The sequence below is a fragment of the Centroberyx affinis genome, unplaced genomic scaffold (genome assembly GCF_046629955.1).
Source record: "Centroberyx affinis isolate AG114_WGS23_722 - 3 ecotype Tasmania unplaced genomic scaffold, CSIRO-AGI_Caff_v1 ptg009955l_1, whole genome shotgun sequence".
Lineage (NCBI taxonomy): Eukaryota > Metazoa > Chordata > Actinopteri > Beryciformes > Berycidae > Centroberyx > Centroberyx affinis.
In genome coordinates, this window is record NW_027284698.1 from 654 (window position 1) to 12,590 (window position 11,937).

The window sequence follows — 11,937 nt, forward strand, 5'->3', positions numbered from 1 at the left end:
TGATTTGCATGTATTACTTTTAGTGGTTGCCAGTTAGAGTGAGCACCAGTTCTCATCTTGAAAAAAATGCAGTATATCTCAGAACTGGTCTGACAGCTTGGATCAGCTTGACTGAGGTGCATTTTATTCACTGTTAATACTTCAAGTGTGCAAAACACACCCATCTTACCAATACTGAGATACACTTTGGTTCACTCAAACCCCTTTTGTAACGTCCATCTCAATTGTACTAGAGGCTTAAAAGTCCTGTACCTGCTCAGTCTATGTGATGGAAAGAACAGTTATTTTTTAATATTTTGTGCACTTAATGTATACATACGGAAGAGGATTAGGGCCACATGTGAAAAATTTATTTGAGTTCTGAGTTTAAAGTCAGAATTCTGAGAATAAAGTCAGAATTCTGAGATTAAAGTCAGAATTCTGAGTTTAAAGTCAGAATTCTGAGAATAAAGTCAGAATTCTGAGATTAAAGTCAGAATTCTGACTTCTGACTTTAAAGTCAGAATTCTGACTTTATTCTCAGAATTCTGACTTTAATCTCAGAATTCTGACTTTAAACTCAGAACTCAAATAAATTTTTCACATGTGGCCCTAATCCTCTTCCGTATATACACGACATGTTACAGACATGAATGATCACAGCAATTGAAATAATATATCCTGTGACGGAAACCTTGTTGTAATGAATCAACCTAGTGTGTTTGTGTAAAGGTGTTCGCTCTACTATGAGTCTGTCTGAGGAGAGAGAGGAGGGGCTCCCTCCCTCTAAAACCACTCTGTCTGGGGAACATGACAGCCAGACCAAAGCTGAGAGGTAAGATGAGGATTTCTAACTGACCATGGCTGTTCTCCATCTCAGAGCTCAGCAGTGAAATCATTAACCCATCATTATTCAGAGTAAAAGCTCTGTCTCTGTTGTGTTGAAGCCCAGTCCAGCAGGAGAGACCAGACTCCCCTGTACCCAGCTATGTGTCCATGAAGAGTGACCAGTCCAAGGAGTTCTTTATTAATTTTAAAGAACAGCATTTTTCAGACAAAAAGTAAGTTGTTATTTGCATTAAAACATGTAACATAATATTCTTATATTTAACAATTACTGTATTTATCCATAAGGGTTTTACTTTGCATACATGCTCTTTTGCAGCACTGCTCTGCTTCACATCCATACAGTTACAAAGATTCATACCAGAGCTGCTCAGTACAACCACAGTCTTCTGCTGTTGGTCACTGAGCAGCTCTACCAGAACAGTCTGGGGGTTGAGATCCTTGCTCAAGGTCTAATTGGTGGTAGTTGCAGAGTGTGGGGAAAGAGTTACATATTCACTCTGATTTTCAAAGTTGGTACTGGGATTCAAACTGGCAACCTGCTGGTTAAAACTCCGCTTCTCTAACATTTTTACTGCCACCACCCCTGTTTTATCAATCCTTTGCAGGATCCAGCAGGAGACACCAGACTCTCCTGTACCCAGCTGTGTGTCCATGAAGAGTAAGGAGTCTATGGGTCATCCTATTCATTTCAAAGATGGACAGCACTCTATTGAGCAAATGTAAGAATTGAAAACAGATGAGTTTGTTATTATTTGATTCTACTGAACAGAGGAAAGAGTCATGATACTCTGTTGATTTAGTTTCTTCTCTCAAAACATCACATAAAATTATCAGAACAGCATTTGCACTGGAGTTCACATTGTGTTTCTACTAGGATCCATCATGACAGAACATAGTCACCTTTAACAGCCTGTGTGTGTGTGTGTGTGTGTGTATGTGTAACATTATATGACCTAATACATCATGTTTTCTCCAGATTCCACCAGGAGAGGTCAGAGGTTCCCAGTGGTCAGTCTGTCCAGGAGCTTCAAACAGACCTGAACTCCATATTTATGGTGTGTAAAATGTGTACAACAACACATTTTACTTTACATTTTACTTCAGCTACAACTGAAATACAAAACAACCCCTCTGCACTCTTTAGACCAGCGGGCTTTCAGTCTATGCCAGATGGATCTGATGTTGTTATTCACGATTTTAGTCAGAAAGTTTAATTCAAATATTATTCTGTTCCAGCTGCTTGAGGAGAACATTGTCACTTTTATGAAGAACGAACTGAAGAGATTCCAGAGGATTCTGAGTCCAGATTACCCAGAATGCTTAGAGAGGCAGAGGGAGGATGAGGAGGATGGGGACGGTGAGGAGGAAGAGCAGAGGAGGAGCAGCAGAGAGGCTTTTCTGCAGATCACACTGCTCTTCCTGAGGAGAATGAAGCAGGAGGAGCTGGCTGACTCTCTGCAGAGCAGTAAGAGGCTTTTAACAGGTTTAACATGATGGAGAGGGGAAATGGTGGGAGAATGGGAGATGTTTACATCTACAACTCTGCTGTAAATATACACATTTTTCAAAAAAGATCTATTCAATTCCAGATTGGAAGGTAAATGAGCACAATCCTCATGAATCATCAACTAAAATTATTGATTTGTTCATGTTGGTGTATAATGCTGAACACAGTATTGTTTATTAATAAACAAAATACCACCACAGTTGCCCTTCACCTTTGGCTGCACACACAGTCAGGACCTGTTTGTCCACCAGTGATGAGCAGAATAGATGCCATGGGGTTGGGAAAAGTATACATTCACTGAGAAATGTTTACACTTCTCATATTTACAGCAACATCCACTGATCGATGTAATTTGTTCATTCAGAAACTCTTGCTGTAGTGTGCCAACGTCAACTCAAATCTAATCTGAAGGAGAAGTTTCAGTGTCTGTTTGAGGGGATTGCTAAAGCAGGAAACCCAACACTTCTGAATCAGATCTACACAGAGCTCTACATCACAGAGGGAGGGAGTGGAGAGGTCAATGATGAACACGAGGTCAGACAGATTGAAGCAGCATCCAGGAAACCAGCGAGACCAGAAACAACAATCAAATGCAAAGACATCTTTAAACCCTTACCTGGAAAAGATAAACCAATCAGAACATTGATGACAAAGGGAGTGGCTGGCATTGGGAAAACAGTCTTAACACAGAAGTTCACTCTGGACTGGGCTGAAGACAAAGCCAACCCGGATATACAGTTCACATTTCCATTCACTTTCCGAGAGCTGAATCTACTGAAAGGGAAAAAGTACAGCTTGGTGGAACTTCTTCATCACTTCTTTACTGAGACCAAAGAAGCAGGAATCTGCAGATTTGACAAGTTCCAGGTTGTGTTCATCTTTGACGGTCTGGATGAGTGTCGACTTCCTCTAGACTTCCAGAACAATGAGATCTGGACTGATGTTACAGAGTCAACCTCAGTGGACGTGCTGCTGACAAACCTCATCAAGGGGAAACTGCTTCCCTCTGCTCGCCTCTGGATAACCACACGACCTGCAGCAGCCAATCAGATCCCTCCTGAGTGCATTGACATGGTGACAGAGGTGAGAGGGTTCACTGACCCACAGAAGAAGGAGTACTTCAGGAAGAGATTCAGAGATAAGGAGCAGGCCAACAGAATCATCTCCCACATCAAGACTTCACGAAGCCTCCACATCATGTGCCACATCCCAGTCTTCTGCTGGATCACTGCTACAGTTCTACAGCATGTGTTGAAAACCAGTGAGAGAGGAAACCTGCCCAAGACCCTGACTGAGATGTACATCCACTTCCTGATGGTTCAGTCCAAACAGGGGAACGTCAAGTATCATGGGAGAGCTGAGACAGATCCACACTGGACTACAGAGAGCAGGAAGATGATTCTCTCTCTGGGAAAACTGGCCTTTGAGCAGCTGGAAAAAGGCAACCTGATCTTTTATGAAGCCGACCTGACAGAGTGTGGCATTGATATCAGAGCAGCCTCAGTGTACTCAGGAGTGTTCACACAGATCTTTAAAGAGCAGCGTGGGCTGAACCAGGACAAGGTGTTCTGCTTTGTCCATCTGAGCATCCAGGAGTTTCTGGCTGCTGTTTATGTCTTTCTGTCATTCATCAACACTGGTGTCAGTCGACTGTCAGAAACTCAATCAACATCCTGCTGGTCAACACTATTAAGAAACGAATCTAACATCAAACACCTCCACCAGAGTGCTGTCGACAAGGCCTTACAGTGTCCAAGTGGACACCTGGACTTGTTCCTCCGCTTCCTCCTGGGTCTTTCACTGCAGACCAATCAGACTCTCCTACAAGGCCTGCTGACACAGACAGGAGGTAGCTCACAGACCAATCAGAAAACAGTCCAGTACATCAAGCAGAAAATCAGGGAGAATCTGTCTCCAGAGAGAAGCATCAATCTGTTCCACTGTCTGAATGAGATGAATGACCGTTCTCTAGTGGAGGAGATCCAACAGCACCTGAGATCAGGAAGTCTCTCCAAAGACGATCTCTCCTCTGCTCAGTGGTCGGCTCTGGTCTTCATCTTACTGTCATCAGAAGAAGAGCTGGACGTGTTTGACCTAAAGAAATACTCTGCTTCAGAGGAGGCTCTTCTGAGGTTGCTGCCAGTGGTCAAAGTCTCCAGTAAATCTCTGTAGGTGCATGCATAACTGGATATATTCAATATATTAAATGTAATATTCATACAGAAGAGAAAAATAAATATTTTCAAACTTGCATCACTAATTCTTCCTCAGGCTGAGTGGCTGTAAGCTGTCAGGGAGAGGCTGTGAAGCTCTGGCCTCAGTTCTGAGCTCCCAGTCCTCTAGTTTGAGAGAGTTGGACCTGAGTAACAACAACCTGCAGGATTCAGGAGTGAAGCTGCTCTCTGCTGGACTGGAGAGTCCACACTGTAGACTGGAGACTCTCAGGTAAGATCAGGTTATGATGTTTTTGTGTTGCAATATGTTGTAGCTATAACATTGTATGCTGTTTTTTATGTATCTTTTATGTAAACTAATTTTGCATGGTAGAAACCCTGTATGATAAAAATGTATGTAAGTTGTATTCCTCTTCTTTTATACTACTGTATGTTCCTTTAATTGTATTAAAGGGCTGGGCAGGTTAGAGTATCATGTTTGATCTCTGAAATGCCCAATGTTCTCTGCCCAAGTGTACTAAAATCATTTTTTTTCTTAGGTTGAATCAAAACAAGCTCACGAAGAAATGCTGTAAGGAGTTGTCATCAGGTCTCAGCTCCCAGTCCTCTAGTCTGAGAGAGCTGGACCTGGGTAACAACGACCTGCAGGATTCAGGAGTGAAGCTGCTCTCTGCTGGACTGGAGAGTCTACACTGTAGACTGGAAACTCTCAGGTCAGTATTCCTGAACAGAGGTGGAACTTAAGGGTGGGCTGAAATTTCTACTAGCCCAGACAAATGATTACTAGCCCATTATAGATGATGGAATATTCAAGTTTATCAAGATAGATCATGCTCTAAAGTTATATACATGCATAAGAATCACAAGTTTGAGTTCTTATATCATATTTTATTAATGCTAGATCAGTATAAGTAATGTAATGTTCAAATTTAACAAACGTCCACCAATGCTGAGCAATTCTCCAACTTCCAAAGTTGCCACCGGAATTTGCAGATCTGCAACCATAATGGTTTATGTTTGGTTATCATTTGTCTTCAGGGTTTGATTCAGGGCCTCTTGTGTTTTTGAAATCTGAGTATCTGGATTTGTCCAGTGACTGCTGAGAAAGATCAGCTGACGACAGGGGAAAGTCCTTGTGGCGCATAGACAGACAGCTGACAGGAGGGAACAGACCCCATTGGGACATGGGCTAGCTACCCGTGTCTGTAGTTTCCCAGGCTTTTCAGCATGTTGGAAACACCCTCTGTAGCTATGAGAAGACGGCAAAAGAGAATACCCCTAGAGTCTGCGAGAGTGGGGGTGGAAGAAGACTCATCGGCTGACATCACGGCAATAGACCCTGGACCGGAAACGACTATGAGCAACAAGAGCACAGCGCAAGAGAGCACCACAGGAATTGTCACAGCTACAGCTGCAGCAGCGGGCCACAAACTGCAGATATGTGCCTGCGGGTGGAGGATAGTTACATCACAGTTGGGATTGAGGATTCACCAGGGAAAGAAAAGGTGCTTGAAAAAGATAGACAGAGGCCTCGCATTGACTACTTTGAGAAAGGGGTCAAATCAGTCGAGTGAAGCACAGCAACTGGACGCAAACCATAGCTTGCAGTGCATCAACACCACTGTTATGGAGGAAGTAAACTCAAGCACAGAGATGACAACAGTGGTGGAACCCACCCAACTTCCTAGACCTGCAGTCGTGAGGAAGCTAGCTGGGCATAGACTGCACGAGAAGTGGCCTGGTGCCACTGACAAGAAATGGTGGGAAACGATCAATACTGACCTGACCCTGACCCTCGAGCAACTTCGAGGCACAATGGAAAAAAAGTTGGACAGAATGGGGGACATCACCTACCAATATGGGGCAGAACGCTTTGGAGTACAAGAGGGGAAAGGTGGGAAAAAGGTTCCATTTGCACCAATTTCCAGGAGACGGTGAAAAAATGCCTCTGAGGTGGAAAAGGAAGGCATAAATGTGCTTCATGCTGACATCAAAACCCGACTGGCATCCCTCCGCAGAGCAGAGAATTTATGGAAACGCAGAAGGAAGAAAGAACAAACCAGAACACGGTTCTATAAAGATCCCTTCAAGTTCCTAAAAAGTCTCTTCACAAGGGAAAAAAGTGGAGCTCTGAAAACAACAAAGAAGGACCTTGAGGATCACTTGAAGACAACACACTCTGACCCAAGGCGGCACAAACATCTGACTATTCCTTTCAGACATCCCACCAATTGACCCTCCAGAACATCACATTGAGATCGGTCCTCCAACATGGAAAGAGGTGGAAAACACAGTCCATTGGGCAAGAACAGCCCCGGGGCTAAATGGAGTCCCACATAAAGTGCATAAAAATGCACCAGATGTCCTGAGGTTTCTCTGGAGGCTCATCAGAATGGCATGGCAGAAGAAGATGGTACTCAAAGTGTGGCGTAGGGTAGGTCATCAGACAATTCCAACCAATCTCCCTGCTAAACGTGGAGGGTAAAATCCTCTTTGGCATCATTGCACAGAGGATGGCTGAATATCTGCGAAGAAATAAGTACATTGATACATCTGTACAGAAGGCAGGAATATCGGGGTTCTCTGGGTGCTTAGAACATTCCAGCATGATCTGGCCCCAGATCCAATCGGAAAGGTGGAGAAAAGGGACCTCCACGTAGTCTTTCTGGACCTCTCCAATGCCTTTGGATCAGTGCCCCATGAACTCCTGTGGTCTGCCTTCATCTTCTTCCACATACCAGACACCATCACAGCCCTGGTTAAATCCTACTTCCAAGACCTGCAGTTCTGCTTTACCATCTCTGAGTTTACCACCTCTTGGCAGTGCCTGGAAGTAGGCATCATGGCAGGATGTACTATTTCACCCCTGGTGTTCACGATGGCAATGGAGGTCATTATCCGAGCCTCAAAATGGGTTGTGGGTAGACAGCAGGTTGACTCTAGTCTGTGCCTCCCTTCTCTCAGAGCTTACATGGACGACATTACAACTCTGACCACCACCGCTATTTATATATACCTCGTTTTCTGGATGACTTTCTTAGTGCTGCTGTTATTGTTTACATTGTCTACTTCAGTCAGTGAGCTAAAGAGCTAAAAAGCTGCCTGTCTGTCGCCTCAGCTTTGGATATTGTTGTTATGGCAACAGTGCAGAGTTCTGATAGGCCGGCTGATGCAGAGACAAGCCCTTAAATTTTATCACAGCATGGAAGATAAAATTAACCCAACACCCCTCTAGTGGCCTTTTTCTTTTAAAGGAATAGTTCACCCAAAATGAACAATCTGTCATTATTTACTCGCCCTCATGCCAGTTGTTTTTTTGTCCACATAACACATAGGGAGGTTCCCAGCATTGCTCTGTAGCAGCTTTCTCCAAAACAACTGAAGGAGACCGTTTCTTTAGAGTTCTGAGTATTATTTCCAGCTCTGGTCCTGAACGTGTAAAGACCCTGCAAGTTTAACATCAGGATTTAAGAGCTGTTTTACTCAAGTTGTTCAGTTTAACTAGAAAGGAAATCTTAAAACAGCAGTGCCTAACAAAACACAGAAATCAATCATATTAAATAACAGAGAGTAACATTTCATATCTGTACATCTCCATTGAGGCTGAGCTACTGTAAGCTGTCAGAGAGAAGCTGTGAAGCTCTGGCCTCAGTTCTCAGCTCCCAGTCCTCTAGTCTGAGAGAGCTGGACCTGAGCAACAACGACCTGCAGGATTCAGGAGTGAAGCTGCTCTTTGCTGGACTGGAGAGTCCACACTGTAGATTGGAGACTCTCAGGTAAGATTATGATGGTTATGATACTTTTGTGTTACAATATGTTGTAATTATAACATTGTATGATGTTTTATGATGGATTTGTATTGCTTTTTGGGTTTGTTTTTGTTTTTTTTGTAGTCATCATTTCTTTGCATTTGTCAAACAAGGCGAACAAGTAAAACATTTCTATGTATTTTTTCAGGTTGAATCAAAACAAGCTCACAGAGAAATGCTGTAAGGAGTTGTCATCAGGTCTCAGCTTCCAGTCCTCTAGTCTGAGAGAGCTGGACCTGAGTAACAACGACCTGCAGGATTCAGGAGTGACGCTGCTCTCTGCTGGACTGGAGAGTCCACACTGTAGACTGGAGACTCTCAGGTAAGATCAGCTGATGATGCTTTTGTGTTGCAATATGTTGTAGCTATTGTAGCTAACATTGTATGCTGTTTTTGATGTATCTTTTATGTAAAATAATTTTGCCCTCAACCTGTTCAACAGACGACCATTTACATCCTGCTTTACATACAGGTTACTATCAGCAGACAAACACCTGTGGAGGATTTTCTCTGCTCATGTAATTTTAAAATCAGTTGTGATACCAACATTCAGCACTTCCTAGACTCTGTGAATTACTTTCCATGAGGACATTTCATTCTTTCCTCTCCTTGCTGCCTCAGTTGTTGAAACCTAAAATACCAGAAAGGACTTCTAATATTCTGTCACAAAGTGAGTGGAGAACTCTCAAACTGGAGCAAATGAAACCACAAAGCTGATCAGCCAACTGTTTGTATTTGAGGCCGTTACAGTTTTGCTAGAATTTGACAGCATTATCACAACTAATTTCACAGTAGGTTACTAATAAAATCTGACATGTGGCTTGATTTGTGTGTGTGTGTGTGTGTGTGTGTGTGTGTGTGCAGGCTGTCAGGCTGTCTGCTCACAGAGGAAGGCTGTGCTTCTCTGGCCTCAGCTCTGAGCTCCAACCCCTCCCACCTGAGAGAGCTGGACCTGAGCTACAATCACCCAGGAGCCTCAGGAGTGAAGCTGCTCTCTGCTGGACTGGAGGATCCACACTGGAGACTGGACTCTCTCAGGTCTGGAGAGGCAACATCTGCTAGAAGGCTGAGAGTCACACACATTTTCTCTGTCACTCTGAGAAGCTGAGGAGTATTGATTCATGTTTAATGGTGGATATGAGTGATGTATGGAAAATCCTTCATAGGGAAGTTTATGTTTCGATCATCAAATAGAATATTCTGGTCTGCCTTTGTTTCCCCCACAGTGTGGACCATGGTGGAGTCCAGAGGTTGAAACCAGGTGTGAGGAAGTGTAAGTGTGTATTTTTAGTTTGATTCAGGAAAACAAAGCAGCAAACATTCAACTGCTTACATGGAAAGTCCCTCTACACAGCAGTTTGTGACATCTATTCATTCAAGTCCTACTGTGAATGAAGTTGATGGCTCATATAATGTGTCATCATGAAATTGTTAAGAAATTAAAAGTCAAAGTGTTAATATATCAACAAATGATCAACAGGTCTATTAGAATAAAAATAGTTTCTGTATTGTGTCTTGTTCTCTCCATCAGATGCCTGTGAACTCACACTGGACCCAAACACAGCAAACAGAAACCTCTTCCTGTCTGAAGACAACAGAAAGGTGACAGTGAGAGAGCAGCAGCCATATCCTGATCACCCAGAGAGATTTGACTGCTACCTTCAGCTGCTGTGTAGAAATGGTCTGACTGGTCGCTGTTACTGGGAAGTCGAGAGGAAAGGATGGGTTCATATAGGAGTGATTTACAGAGGAATCAGAAGGAGAGGATTGGGTGCTGACTGCGGGCTTGGAGGGAATGAAAAGTCCTGGAGTCTGAGCTGCTCTGGTGATCGTTACTCTGCCTGGCACAATAACACATTAGTATCCACAGGAATCCCCTTCTCTCTCTCTGACAGAGTAGCAGTGTATCTGGACTGGCCCGCTGGCTCTCTGTCCTTCTACAGAGTTTCCTTGGACACACTGATCCACATCCACACCTTCCACTCCACATTCACTGAACCACTCTATCCTGGGTTTGGGTTCTGGTTTGAGTCGTTTGGTTCCTCAGTGTCTCTTGTCAGATAGAGGAGGGAGAGAGAAACACTCACACTGCTGTCCAAAGACAGCTGCTGAAATGATATTCACTCTGTAGAGGATCACACACACACACACACACACATACACACACACACACACACACACACACAATTTTCCCAAAACCAACCAATATCTGCCATAGTGGTATAAATGAGGAAATGAGTGTGTTCATAAAAATATCGACATTTGACATTAAACAAATCTTATCCATTCTGGTTATTTCACTATTATTTAATACTAAAATTTGTGTGTGCGTAAAAGCACAATGATTGAAATCTGTCATGTTTTAAATATCTTAGACTTGCTGTTTATCATCTTTTGGTATTTTGTGCTTTTGGTGAAGTGTGTCTCCATGTTAAATCATCAAGTGTGCCTCTATTTTCCCCCTGAATATATTGTTATATTTCATGAATAAATACAGACACTAATTTGGTTGTTGGTTCTACTTCAAACACAAAGTTTTGCAGCATGATGTATTTCCTTTGTGCATCAGGTTGTTAGATTGCTGTGGATGGAGATCAGCTGTCAGGCTGCAGTCTGTTGGCTGAAGGCTTCAGAAGTCCAGATCTGAAACTGAGCTGACAGCAGCTGAGAATGATCCAACTTCCGCATGGTCACCTTCTGAAAAATGGTTTCATATGTATTCCTTTTGGTTTCAATTACACATATTCATGTTGGACTAACTTTTAATTACATTCCTGCGGTAGTGTGTTTAATCTCATTTTTCCTATACAGAGGGAACTATGTAACTATAAAAAAAACACTGAATGTTAATGTTTATGACACATGGGGGAGCTCTACTGACATTGTGTCCTTAAAGACCCTATAGACAACTTTTTTGCTTATCATTATGAAGTAAATGTTGATTGCACAGTGTAATGGCTATAGAATAATGACACCATCAGCGTTTAGATTGGTTCCCTATAAGCCTTGCTTTCACTATGCAATTCTGTCTGCCACTGGGTACGTTCTCCCGGGAGAATGAAGGCTCCATTTACGGCACAAAGGAAGTGCGTCATCCATTGCGCAACCAAAAGAGGTCCGGTAGCTATCCCCAGTGAAAAAAAAAAAAAAAAAAAGGTACCTACCCTCAGTAGCGGAAATGGCGGACGGTGGAACAACCAAAGTGACAGTGGAAACTCTACCCTCTATCATAGCACTGAGATCGGAGTTTCTAGCTCAAATTGGGAATGTTTCTTGCTTTGGACAGTAGTAGTTTGGATAGTAGCAGGCTGCTGGTGGTAGCGTTAGCTATGTTGCTAACGTTTCTGGCTGCTAGCGGTAGCGTTAGCCATGTTGCTACCACTACCGCTAGCAGCCAGAAAATGAACCAGGAGCTACAAGGAAGCCAGGACCAAAAGAAACAAACATCTAGCTATGTTTGTTTCCGGCTGCTAGCGTTAGCTAGTGTTAGCAACGTTAGCCATGTTGCTAACGCTAACGCTAGCAGCCAGAAAAAAATGATCCATTGTCCATTTGATAATCTAAATAAAGAACACGTTTTCTTGCAGTGGCCTTTCTGAAATGAGTAGTGGTGAAACTT

At 43.1% G+C, this 11,937-nt stretch overlaps 1 protein-coding gene across 3 annotated transcripts; it reads left to right on the forward strand.

Moving 5' to 3' along the window:
* Nucleotides 1-1,027: 1,027 nt before the first annotated feature.
* LOC139640614 (NACHT, LRR and PYD domains-containing protein 3-like) lies at nt 1,028-10,773 on the forward strand. 3 transcript variants are annotated; one of them, XM_071514786.1, is made up of 12 exons: nt 1,028-1,040; nt 1,434-1,547; nt 1,805-1,883; nt 2,065-2,293; nt 2,700-4,503; nt 4,607-4,780; nt 5,049-5,222; nt 8,112-8,285; nt 8,467-8,640; nt 9,183-9,356; nt 9,545-9,591; nt 9,850-10,773. In XM_071514786.1, the coding sequence occupies exons 2-12, from the start codon at nt 1,480-1,482 to the stop codon at nt 10,380-10,382; spliced, it is 3,630 nt and encodes a 1,209-aa protein (XP_071370887.1). In that variant the 5' UTR covers nt 1,028-1,040; nt 1,434-1,479; the 3' UTR covers nt 10,383-10,773. The 3 variants fall into 3 exon arrangements, with proteins under 3 accessions (XP_071370887.1, XP_071370889.1, XP_071370888.1); XM_071514788.1 differs by having other exon boundaries at nt 9,819-9,943; XM_071514787.1 differs by lacking the exons at nt 5,049-5,222; nt 8,112-8,285.
* Nucleotides 10,774-11,937: the final 1,164 nt, after the last annotated feature.

Excerpts from the sequence above, each read along its gene's own strand:
- LOC139640614 (XM_071514786.1), top strand. The coding sequence starts at position 1,480 with ATGAAGAGTAAGGAGTCTATGGGTCATCCTATTCATTTCAAAGATGGA. Across the intron at positions 4,781-5,048 it reads TGTAGACTGGAGACTCTCAG|GTTGAATCAAAACAAGCTCA; the intron begins GTAAGATCAGGT and ends TTTTTTTCTTAG. Across the intron at positions 8,641-9,182 it reads TGTAGACTGGAGACTCTCAG|GCTGTCAGGCTGTCTGCTCA; the intron begins GTAAGATCAGCT and ends GTGTGTGTGCAG.